General features: G+C 53.5%; 1 protein-coding gene across 6 annotated transcripts in view; it reads right to left on the bottom strand.

The window, feature by feature from the left end:
- Nucleotides 1–16,206, bottom strand: part of CCDC33 (coiled-coil domain containing 33) — a 101,360-nt gene that overhangs the window by 69,518 nt on the left and 15,636 nt on the right. For all 6 annotated transcript variants that reach the window (XM_004056491.5, XM_055363745.2, XM_063698695.1 and 3 more), the window contains exons 3-4: nt 5,578–5,711; nt 1,358–1,467 (exon numbers count right to left, since the gene is read on the bottom strand). In XM_004056491.5, coding sequence (XP_004056539.4) covers nt 1,358–1,467; nt 5,578–5,711 — 244 coding nt within the window. The remainder of the gene's footprint in view (nt 1–1,357; nt 1,468–5,577; nt 5,712–16,206) is intronic.

Raw genomic sequence — 16,206 nt, 5'->3', positions numbered from 1 at the left:
TATTTCATCACCCTCACAAGGACCACTGCCTGTCTGCTTTCCAGTAAAGATGTGATAACAAGGCCTGGGTTGTAAGTGAACAGACAGCCAGGGGGCCTGGGTGATGCCCCCAGAATTACAGCTCAAGTGCTGAGTCTCCCAGGGTGAGTAGCACATCTCTCTTTTACTTCCCTGCATGGCCCATCCTGAAGCCCTGGGATTGGGGTTCCTCATGGGGCCTAAGAGAAGGTAAAGCCCCCTGGTGCCATGATTGAAGAATTGCTTAGAAGAAAGTTCAGTGCTGGCCCTGAGGAGGGATGGGGGAGGGTAACTGACCAAACTGAGCACCTACTGTGTGCCAGGAACCTTGCCTATCATTGCTCGGGATCCTCAAAATGACTGTGCCAGCTTTGCCAGTGAGGATGGAGGCCTGGGGGCCAAGTGGCTTCCATGGGTATCCAGCTAGGAGGCAACAAACTTGGTCTAGGACCCCCGACAGTCTGGCTTCACATTGTTCTTTACTCTCAACCACTTTCAGGGTCTGGAATGCACAGTGGGGAGGGGAATGTGATGCTTCTGCTCATCTCTGGCTCACTACCTGGCACAGAGTAGGTGCTTCATAAGTCCTTGAGCAATGAGAGAGTGAATTCTACCCCTTACCCCTCAGCACTAGGAGGGAGGACAGGCAGGGGTCTGGCCTGGGAGGCCCAACCTTGGAGTGAGGAGCCTCAGGCCCCTCAGTCCATGGCTTGGACCCAGTTGCTCACTCCAGGGGTGCATTCCAGGGAATGCTTTATTCCATGTACCCCCCAACTCTCCTGGGCCTTCTGGCCAAGGCAGCATGTGGAGGCAGCTCAGAAGGAACTGGCTTGGGAGACAGCATGACTTGGGCTCACCCTCAACTCTGCCGCTCACTTGCTCTGTGACCCAGGAGGAGGAGATTTTTCTCCCCAGGTCCCAGTCCCGTGTCTGCAAAATGTAATTTACCTTGAGGATTAGAGAGGGGGTGTGAAATGTCTAGCACAGGGCCTGCAAGCAGTGGGTACTCTGTAAATATTGTGTTTCTTTGATTTTTAGATCCGCTCTTTTAACATTTTTGTAATCAAAATCTATCTTTAATTGGTATATTCATTTAATGTGGCAGTTGTCCTATAATAATCAGCTGTTTTACAGAGATGAATTTGGAGAATTCCAAATTCTTGTAGACATCATTCCTGTGTATGTACCAGGAGCCATGTTTCCTGAGCCCCACATGGTCCTAGACTTGTCATGCTGTGGGTGGGTGTGGGATGCTCAGGGCTGCTCCGAGGGAATAGCTGGGGACATTCAAGGTGGTTCCCACCTGCTCTGCCTGCACTTCCCCAGGCCTCGGACTCACCTTCACCAGCTCAAAGTGGTAGGGGTGGAAGACACGCAGGTACTTGATGGGGATTTTGTAGGACAACAACTCCTGTTTCTTTCTGTTGTCCACCACCTTGAGGATCACATCTGGAAAGAGAAAAAATGAGCCCAGGTTTATTTTTAAATGGATCCCTTTCTCTCCCGGTAAGGAGAGACAGTGAGAGGTGAGAGACATTGCCGAGAGTAGGGAGCAGGGGCCACACTGAGGAATCAACATGCACACACATGTGTGGATCATCCCTGTGCACACAAACCCACAAGCACAGTCTGAGCCCCTGCACAGGGCAAAGCTCCATGCCGGCAGCTGTTAGGACCCCAACATGCAATTTTCTCCCATGGTCTAGAAACTCCCAGGTCAGAGATAGACACACACGGAACTGAGTCCAGTCCCCTGTGGCAACAGACACACATGTGCACACACTGAGATACACAGGCAAGCAGGCATAGCACCTCTTTCCAGGAATAAGACTCTTTCCCTTGGTCACAAACACTTATGCCAGCTCTTGAGGCAGGATGGGGAGAGATTATCTCACACATGTTGCAGGTGGGGAAACTGAATTTCAGTAAGAAAAAGTGATCTGCTCAAGGAAATCCTTTAATACAGCTATCAATAAAAGTCTACTACAAGTAAGGGAAAACTAGTCTAAATACTAAGAATAATGCACCACTTAGTAAACACCCTCCAAAGAGACTATATTTTCTCATAAAATGGCATGAATATTGGTATAAACTTTTTCTTTTGAGACAGCGTCTCACTTTGTCACCCAGGCTGGAGTGTGGTGGCATGATCTCAGCTCACTACAACCTCTGCCTTCCAGGTTCAAGAGAGTCTCCTGCCTCAGCCTCCCAAGTAGCTGGGATTACAGGTGCCCGCCACCACACCCAGCCAAGTTTTGTATTTTTAGTAGAGACAAGGTTTTGCCATGTCTGCCAGGCTGGCCTCAAACTCCTGACTTCAAGTGATCCACCTCAAGTGATCCACCCGCCTCAGACTCCCAAAGTGCTGGGATTACAGGCATGAGCCACCACACCCGGCCGGTATAAACTTTAAGAAGAACACCAATGTCCTATAAATAATCATGACAGTCCTGTTTAGTGAGTGGGACTGTCATGATTATTTAGTGAGTATCTACTATGTGCCAGGCATGGGGATGGGCATGTCTCAGCCATGATTCCAACAAATTCTCACCACAACCCCCCAGGTAGGTATCATCATATCTGTTCTTAAAATATGAACAATGGAGCTCAGAGGGTTATATAACTTGATCAACATAACACGTCTAGAAAGTAGATGATGGGAAGGGTTGAATTTGGTGATACTTGAGGCATCTTTATATTCTGGAAATCTATGATTTGAGGAGGAAGAGGAGATGGGGAGGGAGAAAAGGAGGAGAAGGATAGAGGAGGGATGGAGAAAGAATGAGAGAGATGAGGTAAGAAAGGATACAAAACAGAGAACAGGAAAGGGAGGATGGGGCAGAGGGGTGTGCCTGAGAGAAACACTTGGGGAGACCCTTGCCCTCTGCTTCTCTTGAGACAAGGGGTTTCAGCACCAGGGACAGCAGCTGGCCCTTGAGGGCTCAGCAGGTTCAGCGGGCTCAGCCGCTGGGTCATTTGGAACTGGATGGGTCATTTGGATGTGGGGGTGGAGAAGGAAGCTGAGGGCTTTATTAAGTATTCTTCTTTCTCTGTCTTCCCCACAGCGACCCTGAACACTTGCCAAGGTATCTCAAGAGCTTGTCATATGGGATCCATGCTCAAAGGAAAGAAGGGGGAGAGGGCACTGAAGGTGTTGAGGTTGGCTTGAAGAAGGGAGATTGAGGCAAGGGATATGAAGTCAGCAGACCTGGGTTCTAGTACCAGAATATTAACTTGCTCTGTGACTGTTAGCAAGTAATTTAACCTCTCTGAACTTCATGTTTCTGCTCTTCAAAATGTCAACACTTTAATAAAAAGCCTTGTCTCTCCCCTTGGGTTGTTGTAGGGAGAAGAGTGTGTTTTCAAGCTGTAACATTCTGTGCAAATGCTCCTCGTGGTTGTCACTATTTTCCTTCTCTTTAAGCATCTGCAGCTCTCCAAACACAAACCCTGCTGTAGGCAGACCTGAGGAAACTCAACTGGGAGATTTCAGTGCTCCCAGCCAAAGCACCACGAGGAGCTGTGCAGGCTGAAGACCCTTATGCCAACTCGCCATGGACCAAGAGTCCCCAGATCCAGTTGGGATTTGCCAAGGTTGAACGAGAGGTGAGTGCCGTACATTTTCCCCACCCGCTATTCCTGGAGCTCTGTGTGGGCAGCCAGCAGATGAGCTGGAATTGGGGGTAATGGACAGCCACTCCTCCCTGCTCCTGTCTCCATGCTACAAACACGCTTCATCAGCTTCCTCTCTGGGCATTGTGCCCTTCCGGCCTCCCACCACTCCCTTTGTGTGGCCAACAAGCTATTTCTGCCACCCGCCTGCTTTGGCCCTGACACAGGGTCTGAAACTCCCCTTTGCTTTTCATTAACACATCCTTGAGCTACCTCCCACCCTTCCCCCGCCTCTTGGCCTGGCCTCCATCTCCCCCACCCCCACCGTAGACATCACCACAGCAACCGGTTCCAACAAGCATCCAGCTACTTCAATCTGCAATGAGATGCCTGCCAATATTCCCTGCCTGCCCATGAGGCCTCCCCACTCTCTTGTCCCTCCTGCAGTTAGTCCTGCCCCTCTCTCTGCCGCACAGATGGGCCCTGGGGTCACTGACCTTATTACATTTTTTCCTCTGTTACCCCAAGTATGTAGAGCCCAGGGCAGGATCCCAGCTCAGGTCCACTCACCATAACCTCTAACTTCCCACCAGCCACATAAATACATGCATGCATACACACAGAGCCACACACAGAAACTACACATACTCGTGCACTGCAAGGCACACACCACCATCCAGATTCATCCAGACACACATACACCACATTATTGCAGCTAGACACACCCATGCGCACACACACATAAGACACACAGACATGCATGCCTACAAGTACAGACACAGCACACGCCACATTCACACATGCACATGAACCAGCATGCAGGCATTCACAAAGACATGCACACACAGGCACGCATGTGCCTCTGCATGAAATCCTAGGTCAATTTTTCCTCCTCTTTTGCATCTTCTTAAAGCATCCCAACAGCTCCACCTATCCCTTTACAGGCAGAAAAGAAAAATTATCTGGCTTGACCTAGAACTAGCTCCTTCCCCTTTTACGGAGGCTCCCCTTCCCGTTTCCTTTCTCCTCTCCCATAGTCTTCAGCTGGCTTTCTGCTCTGTGTGAGGAGAACAAGGAGTTCTGTCTAGGCCCTGGCAAGATTTCAAGCGGGAGAGGCAAAGCCTGTCCTCTCAGGGAGAGACCACCTGCAAGAAGCAAGTCTGAGGTCCTGACTAGATAAGATCAGAGACATCGCCAGGCACCTCCGGTCTGTGCTGGCAGTGCCCGATGCGATGCCCCCCTATCCGGGCATCAGCCAATCAGTATTCCCTTGTGTCCAGCCTGAGCTCCCCCAGGAGAATGGAAATCCAACAGACCCACAGTGTGAAAGTAAATGTAAGTGTGCACATGCATGTGTGGACGTGGGCACCTGGTGGCTCAGGCTGACACCTGGGGAGGACTAGGCAGGAATGGGGATCCATTCTAGGGACATTTCAAATATTTTTTAAAAAATCAAATGGAAGCAGCGGGAACCCTGGAGCTGCAGTAAGAACATGCAATGCTGAGTCCTTGGTCCTTGGTCTTGAGCTTAAGCCAGTTAAATTCCCTGAACCTCGATGTTCTCTTAAGCAATGGGAGCAGCATTGCTCTTCCTGGGAGGTGGTGACTCCAATGAGTGATGTGTGGGGACGTGCCAGGAAGCTGTAATGTCCTGTTTCAGTGGGAGACGGCGGTAATAACAGCCATGAAAATAATAACAACAGTCATAAAAAAGATAAGCTTGCATTGTCTGGAAAATTCATTTATGTGGAACAACTCATTTTTCGAGCAGGATCGGGAGATGAGGCGTGACAGTATTATGATTTTTTCTAAGTGCTTTTAACTGAGCCCAAGGAGGTGTTCAGGTGGCTACCAGCTGCAGTGAGAGGGAGCCTGCTTCTTGCTCTAAGTCCTTGGCTGTGTTCACACCCTGCCTGCACATGCCGGCCCTGCCCAGCCCCTGCTTACCTTCTTGCCCTGCATCCTCAGCTTGGATCTCCACATTCACCGTGTCCCCCCAGATAGGGGCTCTGGTGGGCTCTGAGGTCACAGATGTGACTGCCTTGGAGCTCTGATTGTTCTTTTCCTCAGATGTGCTTTTCCTGGGGAGAGCAGGGGCAGGGTGAGTCAAAGGGAGGGGTTCTGTCTGCTGCTTGTCCCCATCCCAGGCTCCACTGTCCATAAATCTGAGTGAAAGGCGGACAGAATATGGAGAGCTCTGTCCCATGCATAGACACTTGTGTCATCCCAGGCCTCTCCCCCAGCTCTCCTGCCAGCCCAGGTGACCACACTGTCTCGCTGGCCACTACTGAGGCCTTCACTTAGTCACAAGCCTCTCACTTAGAAAGGCTCAGGGCAGGGGTAGGGATGGGGGTAGAGGGTAGATGCCTTGCCCACCTGACTTCCTAGCCCTTGCCAGGGAGGGCTCTCTAGCAGGAGCCCGTGTGCATGGCCTCCCTCTTCTCTAGGTTCTGTTCAGTGGGAGGAATCCTCTGGGCAGAGTGGCTGTGCGATGCCCCGCCTGGCTGTCCTCTCTTCTTCACCTTATTTCCCTAAACTTCTGGCCCAGATTTCCAGGCTCCACCCGGCAATCCCATTTCTAAATGCTTGCAATGAAGCACGCACATGCTGCTGCCTTCTGAGATGCCTGCTGTGTGCAGGGTCTTGGGCTGGGCCCCTGGAGCTGGGCACCTGGAGCTGGGTCCAGGCCTGGGGGCAGGGGGCGGTGGAAAGGGCTTTCCAGCCCTCAAGCACTCAGATTGTTCAGGACCAGGCTGTCTAAGGTGAGAGGTAAGCTTGGGCCCTCTGCATCCCAGTGCACCCCACAGATATCGGAGATCCAGAGCCATCAAACGGCTCAGGGAGAGAATGAATACTTCTTCTGTAGAAGAGGTTACTAGGCCAGGGCCATCCCCAGCGCTGCTCCATTAACTGCAGCAGTCATGGGCTGAGGAATCATCCCAGAGATCCTGTAGCAGGGGGAGCCACACCACACACCTTGCGGAGGGAGGCAAGGCGCACAAATGGTACCCCAGGATGGGAACAAAGACGTCATCCCCACCAGCCCTTGTTTCACCCTCAAGGACCCCAAAGGGAGTGTGGGGCAGGCCAGTTGGCTCAGATCCCACCTGCTCTGTGCATTAGCAATACCAACATGGTTCCTCCCAGCCCAGCTTGTTCCTCTCCTCCAAGAAGCCCTCTGGAGCCCCCCGGCCCTCACTGTTCCCTCCGCCCTTTAGACTTAAGTGAAGCTGTGACCTGGCTCCTTGCTCCCACTCATCACAGCCCTGCTCCTGTGGGTAACCATGCTTGCAGGAGCCCTGCTTCTGTGGGTGACCATGCTTGCAGGAGTTCCATCTCCAAGTTCCAGGGGTCAACTGAGGACTCCTGCTGTGCTTTGACTGAGGCAGTATGACACAGTGATTGTAAGAAGGACCCTGCAGCTGGGCATTTTGGGTTCCAAATCCCAGCTCTACCCCCTGCCAGCTCTGTGATGTTAGGCATGGTACAGAACCTGTGGTGCCTTATTTTCTTCATCTATAAAACAGAGATGGTAACGGTACCCAGCCTGCAGGGCGGTTGTGGGAAGGAAACGAATGAATATGTGTAGTGCCTGGCACATTGCTAAGTACCAAGAAAGTGTTAATAATTCTTAGTACCTTAAATTATTAAAATATAAATATAATTCCTGTTATTAAGCACCAGAGAGCTTAGCCTTATTGACCCTCCTGTGACCAGCTCCTTTGCCGTGGCGTGATTTTTCCCCATCATGCCCCCAATTCTGGGTCTACAATTGGGGATGTCTGGCTGCTCTGGCCAAGGTGTGGAATCCTGGAAAGAGCACAGTCTTGGGAATGATTCAGAGCTGGGTTTGGAGCCCGCGTTTATCCTGGCGAGATCATCTCCCCTCTGCACCTACTAAGTTCCTCCTTTTTCAATAGTACCCCCCTGAGAGAGTGTTATAAGGACTGGAAAGAAAGCATGTTCAGCTCCTGGCACCCAGAAAGCCCCAGTTCATGTTATTCCCTCATTTGTGATACAAAACAGCTTGGGTGTTTTTGCAAGAGGACCTGCCTGAGGGCAGCATGAAGGGGAAGGAGCACTGAGTACAAGCTGGGGTGAGAAGGGGCATCTCCCAGAGAGCCGGAGTCCTTCTCAGATGAGCGTCCATCCAGACACACCCCTGCAGGCTCTGCAGAATGGACTCCTCACACCCGCAAAGGGGTGTGTGGGAGGCTGCCAGGCTAGAGAGGGAAGGCAGAAGCCTGGCAGGAACGTGGCGCTCAGCTTGCTCCCTCCACCCTCGGGTCCCTTTTTCCCTCCGGCTCTGTGACCATGCTTGACCAAGGGGTGCAATCTAAGTACCTCCCATGACACTCTGTGCCTAGGCTCCCGCTCCTGACAGCTGCCCCAGCAAAGTCAGAGACCTCAGGCTCTCAGCAGCCTCCCTGTGCTACCCAGCCACCCGATCTGCTACTTATAGATATATAGTTAGTGCACAATAAGGCCTCACAGCCTCCCTCCTCAGGGACCTGCACAGAAACAGCAGAAAAGCAGAAGCGCCGAGGGTGTGTCAGGAAGAAGTCAGTCCTTCTGCACCCAGATGTCAACCCCAGAGCTGGGCACAAAACTGCACCTGCATGGACACATTCCTGGGGGATTCCCAGGGATCTTCATGTGGCTCTGTGTGCACAGAGAAGACACAAATGAAGGTGTGAAGTCACAGGCAGCATAGTGACAGGATTCAGATTGAACCCCATGCCAGCCTGTCTTCTACTGTCCTCGTATCCTCCCAACCCTCCTGGGAGGGTGGCAGGAGGAATTCCCAGGTGCAAGGAGGTGGGGAAAGGTGATGGGGCAAGGCAAGGGAGCAGGTGCTGACTTTCCTCCAGCATAGAAAGAGTTAAGCAACTATTTTCCCCACCTCCCTGCCCCATCTAATATGAAGGTCATCAGGGCTAGGTGAGTGCAGATAAAGCAACTGGGTGGGAGGGGGAGGCCCCAGGGGAAGGGGGAGGCTTTTAGCAGGTGGAGGGAGGCTGTCAGGGTAATGGCTTTTCCTGGCACAGCTGACTCCTCCGGGCCTTGATGCTATTCTAGAATCTGGAGAGCAAGAAGGGCCTCTGATTCTTCACAGAATAGGAGCAGGGGATGAGCTCACTCCCTGCTCCCAGCCCCATTCTGCACCCCGCAGATGGGCACGTGGCTGAGTTCCAGGTCCCCAGGCTCCCTCGGGGCTCCCAATGCAGTCTTAGAACCCAGGGGACCTCGCCAAGACCTGCTTCCCTAGGCCTCTCCACAGGCTGTCTGCAAGGAGAGACCTCCCTCCCTGTCCCCCTCAAAGACCTGCCCTGTTGACTTGGACCTGTTGGCTCCAGGCATCCAGGGCCAGGAAGAGCTAGTGGGTGGTGCCTGCTGTCTCGGGGCCAGATTTAATCCAGCCACAGCATGGGCAGCCATGCCAGGATAGGACTGGAGTTGGGTTTAGAGTGCAGCAGCCCTGAGACCAAGCTGCAGGAAAATGTAAACCCCCCTCAACCTGGCCTACCCTCCAGGCTGCTGGAAGGGTGTGTGTGTCTTTGACAAACTCCAGTCCCTAGCTAGGCATTCCTGGGGCCCCCACCCCAGCAGGGTCTGAGGGGGCCAGGCTCAAGCACAGCTGTGAGTGGGAGGGAACAAGGACTTTGCTTTCCTTCTGCAAGGTCATGACTAAGGGAAAATGTGTCATCTGGTTCCCGGGGGCTGCAGCTGTGAGTGGAAGAAGTGAGCATCGGAAAAGCATGGGATTTGATGGACAGAAAGCAAGAGTGCTCATGAGCCGCTTTCCCCCTCACTCCAGGAGACACACACATCCACACATACATACACACACATGCACACACATGCACACAAATGCAAGCACACACACATACATGCACACATGCACGTGCACAAAGGCTGCCCAGAGAGGTGTGAGTACCATACTGTACCCACTTGTTACCCAGTCCTCAAGCTGCCTCTGGGGTCTTCTATTCACACCTGAGCCCACCTCCCCCACCTATCCTGCCTGTCCTGTTGGCCTCTGGCTCCCCTCAAAGCCTCAAAGCATGAACAACAGTCAAGACCTGGCCGCCTCCTGGGCAGAGCTTTAGAAGCTGGGGCACAGGCGGCCTGGCTTGTTTTGAGTGCCAATCCCAGGACAGCCACCAAGAGAGCAAAGGAAAGGGGAGGGCCCTGACTCAGATCTGCTGTGGCTGCTGGGGTCTTGGCTGGGCAGGCTTGTAAATCCTGAGAGACTAGAGGGATGTTCCCAGAAGCCCCTGGCACTGGGGAAGTCAGGCAGGCACTGGGAATAGTGGATAAGGAGCAGACCTTTAAGTGGATGGATGGTGGAATAGGAGGTATTGGGCGCCTTTGACCTGGCCCATCACAACCCATTGCTGGCTCACCTGGGAAACTAAGAGGGAGGTGAGGGAAGTGGCAGTCCTGCAGGCCAGTGTCGAGGTGCAATGGTTGGGTCTCAAACTTTCCTGAGAAGGTAGGGCAATTCCCCTCGACCTGCTTCCTCCATGCCAACTTCTGAGCCAGGGAGGCCTGCCTCCCCCATCCTCCAGAAGTCCAAGAGGCTGCCAGACTCCCAGGCCATAGGCTAGGCCTGCCTCCACCCCTCGAAGGCTCTGAAAAACCCAGTGACCTCCCAATCCAGGAGCCCAGTCTTATGCAACAGGAGGTGGGGAGTTGGCTTCTGCAGAGACAGTCATCTGAATGGGGTGGCCAAAGTCTGGGTTCCTGTGTTTCTGACCCTAAACCTGGAGAAGGCAGGGCTTGAACAGATAGATTGGAGGATCTTTCCACTTGGAGGAGAGAAGGTGAGGCTTGAGAGGGGCTGTCTGGCTGATGCAGGTGCTGACTTGGGAGCATGGGTTGGGGGAGTCAGGAGAGGGAGGCTGTGGTTCTCCCCTGAGTCCCTCTCAAGGCCCCTTTTTGCCGTGGCCACAATCAGTGTCCTCTGAAGCCAGGCAGGCAGGGGGGCAGAGCCCCAGCCCTCACACCTCTGGCCTTAGCCAAGCTCCCCTGGGATTGCTGGGCAGGGAGTTGTGCCCAGGGACTCCTCAAAGAGGAGCTGAGATCTGAGGCAGGGAGTCAGTGCTGAAGCTCCCTTCTCTCCTCACCCCCGCTTCACCAGACAACAGCCTTGACAAGACCCCAAGTCCATGCTGCTGCCTCCCCCAGCCCCATGCTGAAGGCAAGGCAGCTGGTCCTTGTGGGTTTTGAGCCCCAGGAGGCTGCCACTTAAGGCATGAGCGGGGTTGTTATTCTCAGCAACGCGAGGGACTCTCATCCTGGGTTTCATTTATTAATTGGACTCTAATGAAGCATCACTAATTGCTGATGGTGCTACAACACTGCAGGTGGGCCTCAGTTTACAGAATAACTGACTCTGGAGTAAGGAGGGCACCAACTGGAGGCCAGCAGCTCCCAGTCCATGAGGGCCCGGCTCTTCCCCTGCCCTTGCCTGCAGGGCGTGGGGGCTGCTCTGGGAAAAAGAAAGGGCACCTTCCGAGAAACTCTGAGAAGCACTCTAGCAAAGGCAAAGATCTTCCTGTCAAACAAGGATGCTGCTCCTCCACCCCACCACTACTCACACTTCATCCAAAAGTGTGGGTACCCCTCCTTTCCACCCACGGCAGACAAGGAGAAAGCCACAGCCCACAGAGCTTTGTGATGGCCCAAAGTCAGCCTCAAGTGCCGGTGTTCTGGGCATTGTTGCACCTTCTACTCTCTTCTGGGAAGGGGATTTCCTTGTTTTCCAGAGATACTTTTTTGCTCTTTTTGAGGCTGGAGGTGATGCAGGGTCAGGAAGGGCTGCTGTCTGCACCATCTGTCAGCCTTTGGAGTGTCATGCCGTGTCCTGTCCTGTGGCATAGCTGGTGAGGGGCCCTGGGAGCCACCTTCTTAGGCTGCAATGGGTGGACCTGTCAGTCAACACCACAGTCCTATGGGGAGGCAATGACAGTCCCCTTGGAAGGTGTGGGCCTGGATGAGACAACCCAGCAGGACTTGCCAGGACGTGGAATCCTCTCAATGGTTCAGTCACTCTGAACAGCCACTCTTTTGAGTACCCTCTTTCTCACGTATGCAGCCTTAGGGCAGGAGGAACGTGGGCCAGACATAAAGTCGAACTTCCTGACCTCACAGAAATCACCGGACTCTTCTGATTCCTGTCATTCTGATTCTCATTCCCTGCTTAACTCGTGTGGTGTTCAGTCCACGTTTTGAGGTCTGGGGCCACTCCCTGGCTCAGACACAGAGCCCAGCCTCCTGAGGGGCTCCGATACCCTAGTGCTGGCGACTGGAGCCTGGATGGCCGCCTTCCTGGGAGACTGTGGGCAAAGGATGAGTGAGTGGGGACAGCATTATGATTCCTGGCGCCTCCCCACCCTCACCACCGCTACTAGACTGTTCACCCCTCAAGGGCAGGGACCTGTCTTGTCGCTGCTGGAGCTCAGTTCCCACTGCCTGGGCAAAGTGGGGCCCAGCAGGTGTTTGCTGAAAGAAAGAAGAAGGGACAGACCACTGGAAAATCAGGTGGGACAGTGGCAGCCCCTCCTTTCCAACTCTGCCAGGCCAACTCACTGGCCCAGGCTGCTGAGTCAGTGGCAGCTCCTCAGGACTGTCCTGGAAATAGCTTTTGGCTGGGAGGAGGGTTCAGATCCCAAGTCCTGTCCCGAGTGTGCCCCCAAAGTGGGGAAGCAGAACCCAGCTGTGGGGGGAAAGTGGGGGAACTGGGCTGCCTCCAGGCCCAGGGGGCACTGAGCGCCTCGGTCCAGCCTGGCCCCTGGTCTCTCTGTCCCATTCCAGGGTGCTGTGGAGGGATCGAGGTCTGGTTTCGTTAGCCACACTGACCATCCTGGGAGTCCCTGCCACAGTCTCTGGCTAGTCCCTAGGCCCCACTCCTCCAACGCCACAGGGCACCGCAGGAGCACACTGCTGGGAAGTCGACAGGAGAGGGAGGGGGCCATGCCCACTAGCTCCTCTCCTCACTCAGGGCCAGTCGCTCCTCTGTCCCCACCTTTGTATGGGAACAGGGAAGGGGTAGGCCACAGCCTGCCCTCCCAGGGATAAAACCCCAGGGCCTCCTGAGCATTCCCAGGCCAGGCTTGCTGAAGACCAGAGAGACAGCTTTGTGTTCAGGCTCACCAGTCGTGGGCTTGAGTCCTGGCTCCTGGCTCACCGCTGCTGACTGTGTGGCACATCCCCTAAGCATCTCTGAGCTCAGCTCCTCCCTGATAACAGCGCTCAGTATCTCACAGGTTTCGAGAAGGAGGGAGGATGAGGAGATCAATGAGGAAGGCTGAGTCTGAGTGGAGACGTATATTGGCAGGTGGGTCTATGGAACTGGAGCTCAGGAGAGAGGCTGGATCCAGGGATTCTGGGGCTTTCAGGATGGGGGGAAAGCAGGATGCCTAGGTGAGGGGGGATCTCTTAAAAAGTGTAGAGGCCAGGCATGGTGGCTCACACCTGTAATTCCAGCATTTTGGGAGGCCGAGGCAGGTGGATCACCTGCAATCAGGAGTTCGAGACCAGCTTGGCCAACATGGCAAAACACCGTCTCTACTAAAAATACAATAATTAGCCGGGTGTGTTGGCACAGGCCTGTAATCCCAGCTACTCAGGAGGCTGAGGCAGGAGAATTGCTTGAACCCCAGAGGTGGAGGTTGCAGTGAGCTGAGATCACATCATTGCACTCCAGCCTGGGTGACAAGAGTGAAACTCCGTCTCAAAAAAAAAAAAAAAAAAAAAAAGAAGGAGGGTAGAGATGCAGAGGAGAGGCCAAGGACTAAACCAGGAGCATTGACATTCGCAGGGTACTGGGACAAAAAGTATCCCACAGTGGAGTGGACAGAGACAGGGGAGAAAATCAGGAGAGGGGGTTGTCCTGGAGGCGAGGAAAGAAGGGGCTTCAAGAAAGGAGAATGCCTACTTATACATGTGTGGAGGATGCACAGCCATTGGGAGGTCACTCCCCTGGCAGAGGGAGACCAGTCAGCAAAGCTGGAGGCACCAGTGGTGACCGAGTTGGGTTGAGGGTTCAGGAGAGGAACAATGAGGGGCCCAGAGATCCTCACTGACCAGAGGTGTTTGGGCTGAAAGTAAAACTTGGCTGATTTTACACAAACATTTGGATTTCTGGTTTCTCTTTAAAAATTGAGAGAGGTGTCCGGGCGCAGTGGCTCACGCCTGTAATCCCAGCACTTTGGGAGGCTGAGGCGCGCAGATCATGAAGTCAGGAGTTCGAGACCAGCCTGACAAACATGTTGAAACTCCATCTCTACTAAAAATACAAAAATTAGCTGGGAGTGGTGGCGCGCGCCTGTAATCCCAGCTACTCAAGAGGTTGAGGCAGGAGAGTCTCTTGAACCTGGGAGGCAGAGGTTGCAGTGAGCTGAGATTGCACCACTGCACTCCAGCCCAGGCGACAGAGTGAGACTCCATCTCAAAAAATAAAATAAATAAATAAATAAAATTGAGAGAGGCTGGCCGGGGTGGCTCACACCTGTGATGTCAGCACTTTATGAGGCCAAGGTGGGAGGATCACTTGAGGCTGGGAGTTTGAACCAGCCTGGGCAACACAGTGAAACCCCATCTCTACACATAAAAAAAACCTAATAATGAAACATAAACAAAAATGAAGAGGGTTGACCACCCATGCCCTCGTTCTTCCATGTAGAGATCAGTGGGAGGGGCAGGGGCTACTCCTCTGAATGAACCAGGTGCTCTCTGGTTTGCCACAGTTGCTTCCTCTCTCTATTGCATCACATGCCAGGAACTACAGGATTTGCATAAGTAGCTTGGCCCTGAAGACATTGACTTTAAATTCTGGCTCCTGGCTGCACTGCTGCTGACTGTGTGGCACATCCCTTAAGCATCTCTGAGCTCAGCTTCTCCCTGACAATGGTGTTCAGTATCTCACAGTTTTCTGGATGGATAGGGGGAGCCTCAGAGAAGGAGGGGGGAACGAGGAGATCAACGGGATTCCAGGGCAGCTCCTTCTGCTGGAAACTTAAGTGTGTGCATGGAAGGATGACAGAATCAGGGAACACACAGAGGTAGGAGGAGCCTAATCGGTGCCCAGAGCCCCAGCCCCTGCTCAATGGCCTCCCTCACTCCACTACAAGCTAGACCCTGTGGCATTTGACCCTGGGACCCACGGGGGCCAGGCTAGGGAGAGGGAAGCTGCATAAAGCCTGGAGGGATCACCAAGCCTCCTGGCTGCTCATGATGACCAGGGAGGGAGGAGGAGGCTGTCAGCCACTCTGCCCATGCTCAGGAGTAAGCAGAGGAGACAGCCCATGCAGGATGCAATGAGGACACCAGGAAGGCCCCCTCTGGCCTGCCTCATGGCCCCAAATCTCCCCCATGAATGCCCTCTGAGGCTGTTATGCAGGATTCCAGAAGAAGCCCGTGGGGGAGAACTCATGCTTCTTGAGTCTGAATGGGGATTTCAGGCATGAGAACACCTTAGGGGCCCCAGGTGGCAGAGATGGGAGAACATCTGGAAAGAATCCTTATGGCTTCAGTCTGGCTGGGGATGGGTCTCAGGCCAACCATCCTTCAACCACTGACACCAGCTGTGTTTATAACCCTGGGACAAAGGGAAGTTCTCACTGAACAAAAATTCTGAGGTTCTGAGTCTCCGGGAACTGATGTCATGGCGGGCAGGTGTGGGTGGAAAATCAAACCATGGTGTGGGGGCCCTGCAGGGTAGATGAAGACCCTGGTTCCCAGGCCTCACCCCAGGCCTGCTCCCCACCCTTGTCTTTTTTCCCATGGGGATCCTGCTGGAAGAGAAGGAGCCTTGGCCTCTGTAGGAGCCAGCGGCCAGATGGGAATAGTCATCTTCATCTGCCCCACTCCCACTGGCCAGCCATGTGACCTCAGACACATCCACATTCTCCCCTGGGCCTTGGCCTCCTCCACTATCACATGGGAATAACGCAGCCTGCTTCCAGGACTGCACCGTTAGAACCAGAGGGTGTAAATAGCCGAGCTCGCAGTGAGCTTCGAGTGGAACATCATCAGCAAGTGAGGGCTGCCTTATTCCTGGGACTATCCCATGATCACTGTCACTGTGTTATTGTTATTTTTGCTGAGCCCAACCCTCTGGCTGCTGAGACAAGCCCATGGGTCACCTGTGAGTCATTCTGAGCCTCCACCCACTCTGCCCAGATCCCTGCCTTCAGGGGTCCTTGACTGAAGGCCCCCAGCCAGACAGGGAGGAAGGAGAACTCCAGATCCCAGGATGGGTCTCCACACTAGTCACTGCATCTTCTCTGGAAGTCTAGGTTAGCATCCTGTCCCAACAACCCCCCTTCCAAGAGGGGTAACCACGGCATGAAAGATCAAGGCAGAGAATGAGGTGGAGGGAGCTTTTAGATTTTGAAATCCTGGATCCTGCATCCTCCCTTGGGTACTAACTAGTTCTGTGACCTTGGGCAAGTCATGGAAATGCTTTGAGCCTCAGGAACCTCATCTGTAAAATGAGGTTTAATGATAATATTATACCTCAATTATAGGACTGGGTGGCGATTAAACTGTATGAAACACACAATACAC

Source organism: Gorilla gorilla, chromosome 16 (genome assembly GCF_029281585.2).
Source record: "Gorilla gorilla gorilla isolate KB3781 chromosome 16, NHGRI_mGorGor1-v2.1_pri, whole genome shotgun sequence".
Lineage (NCBI taxonomy): Eukaryota > Metazoa > Chordata > Mammalia > Primates > Hominidae > Gorilla > Gorilla gorilla.
The sequence above is the reverse complement of the archived record's forward strand: the minus strand, read 5'-3'. Positions and strand labels throughout refer to the sequence as shown.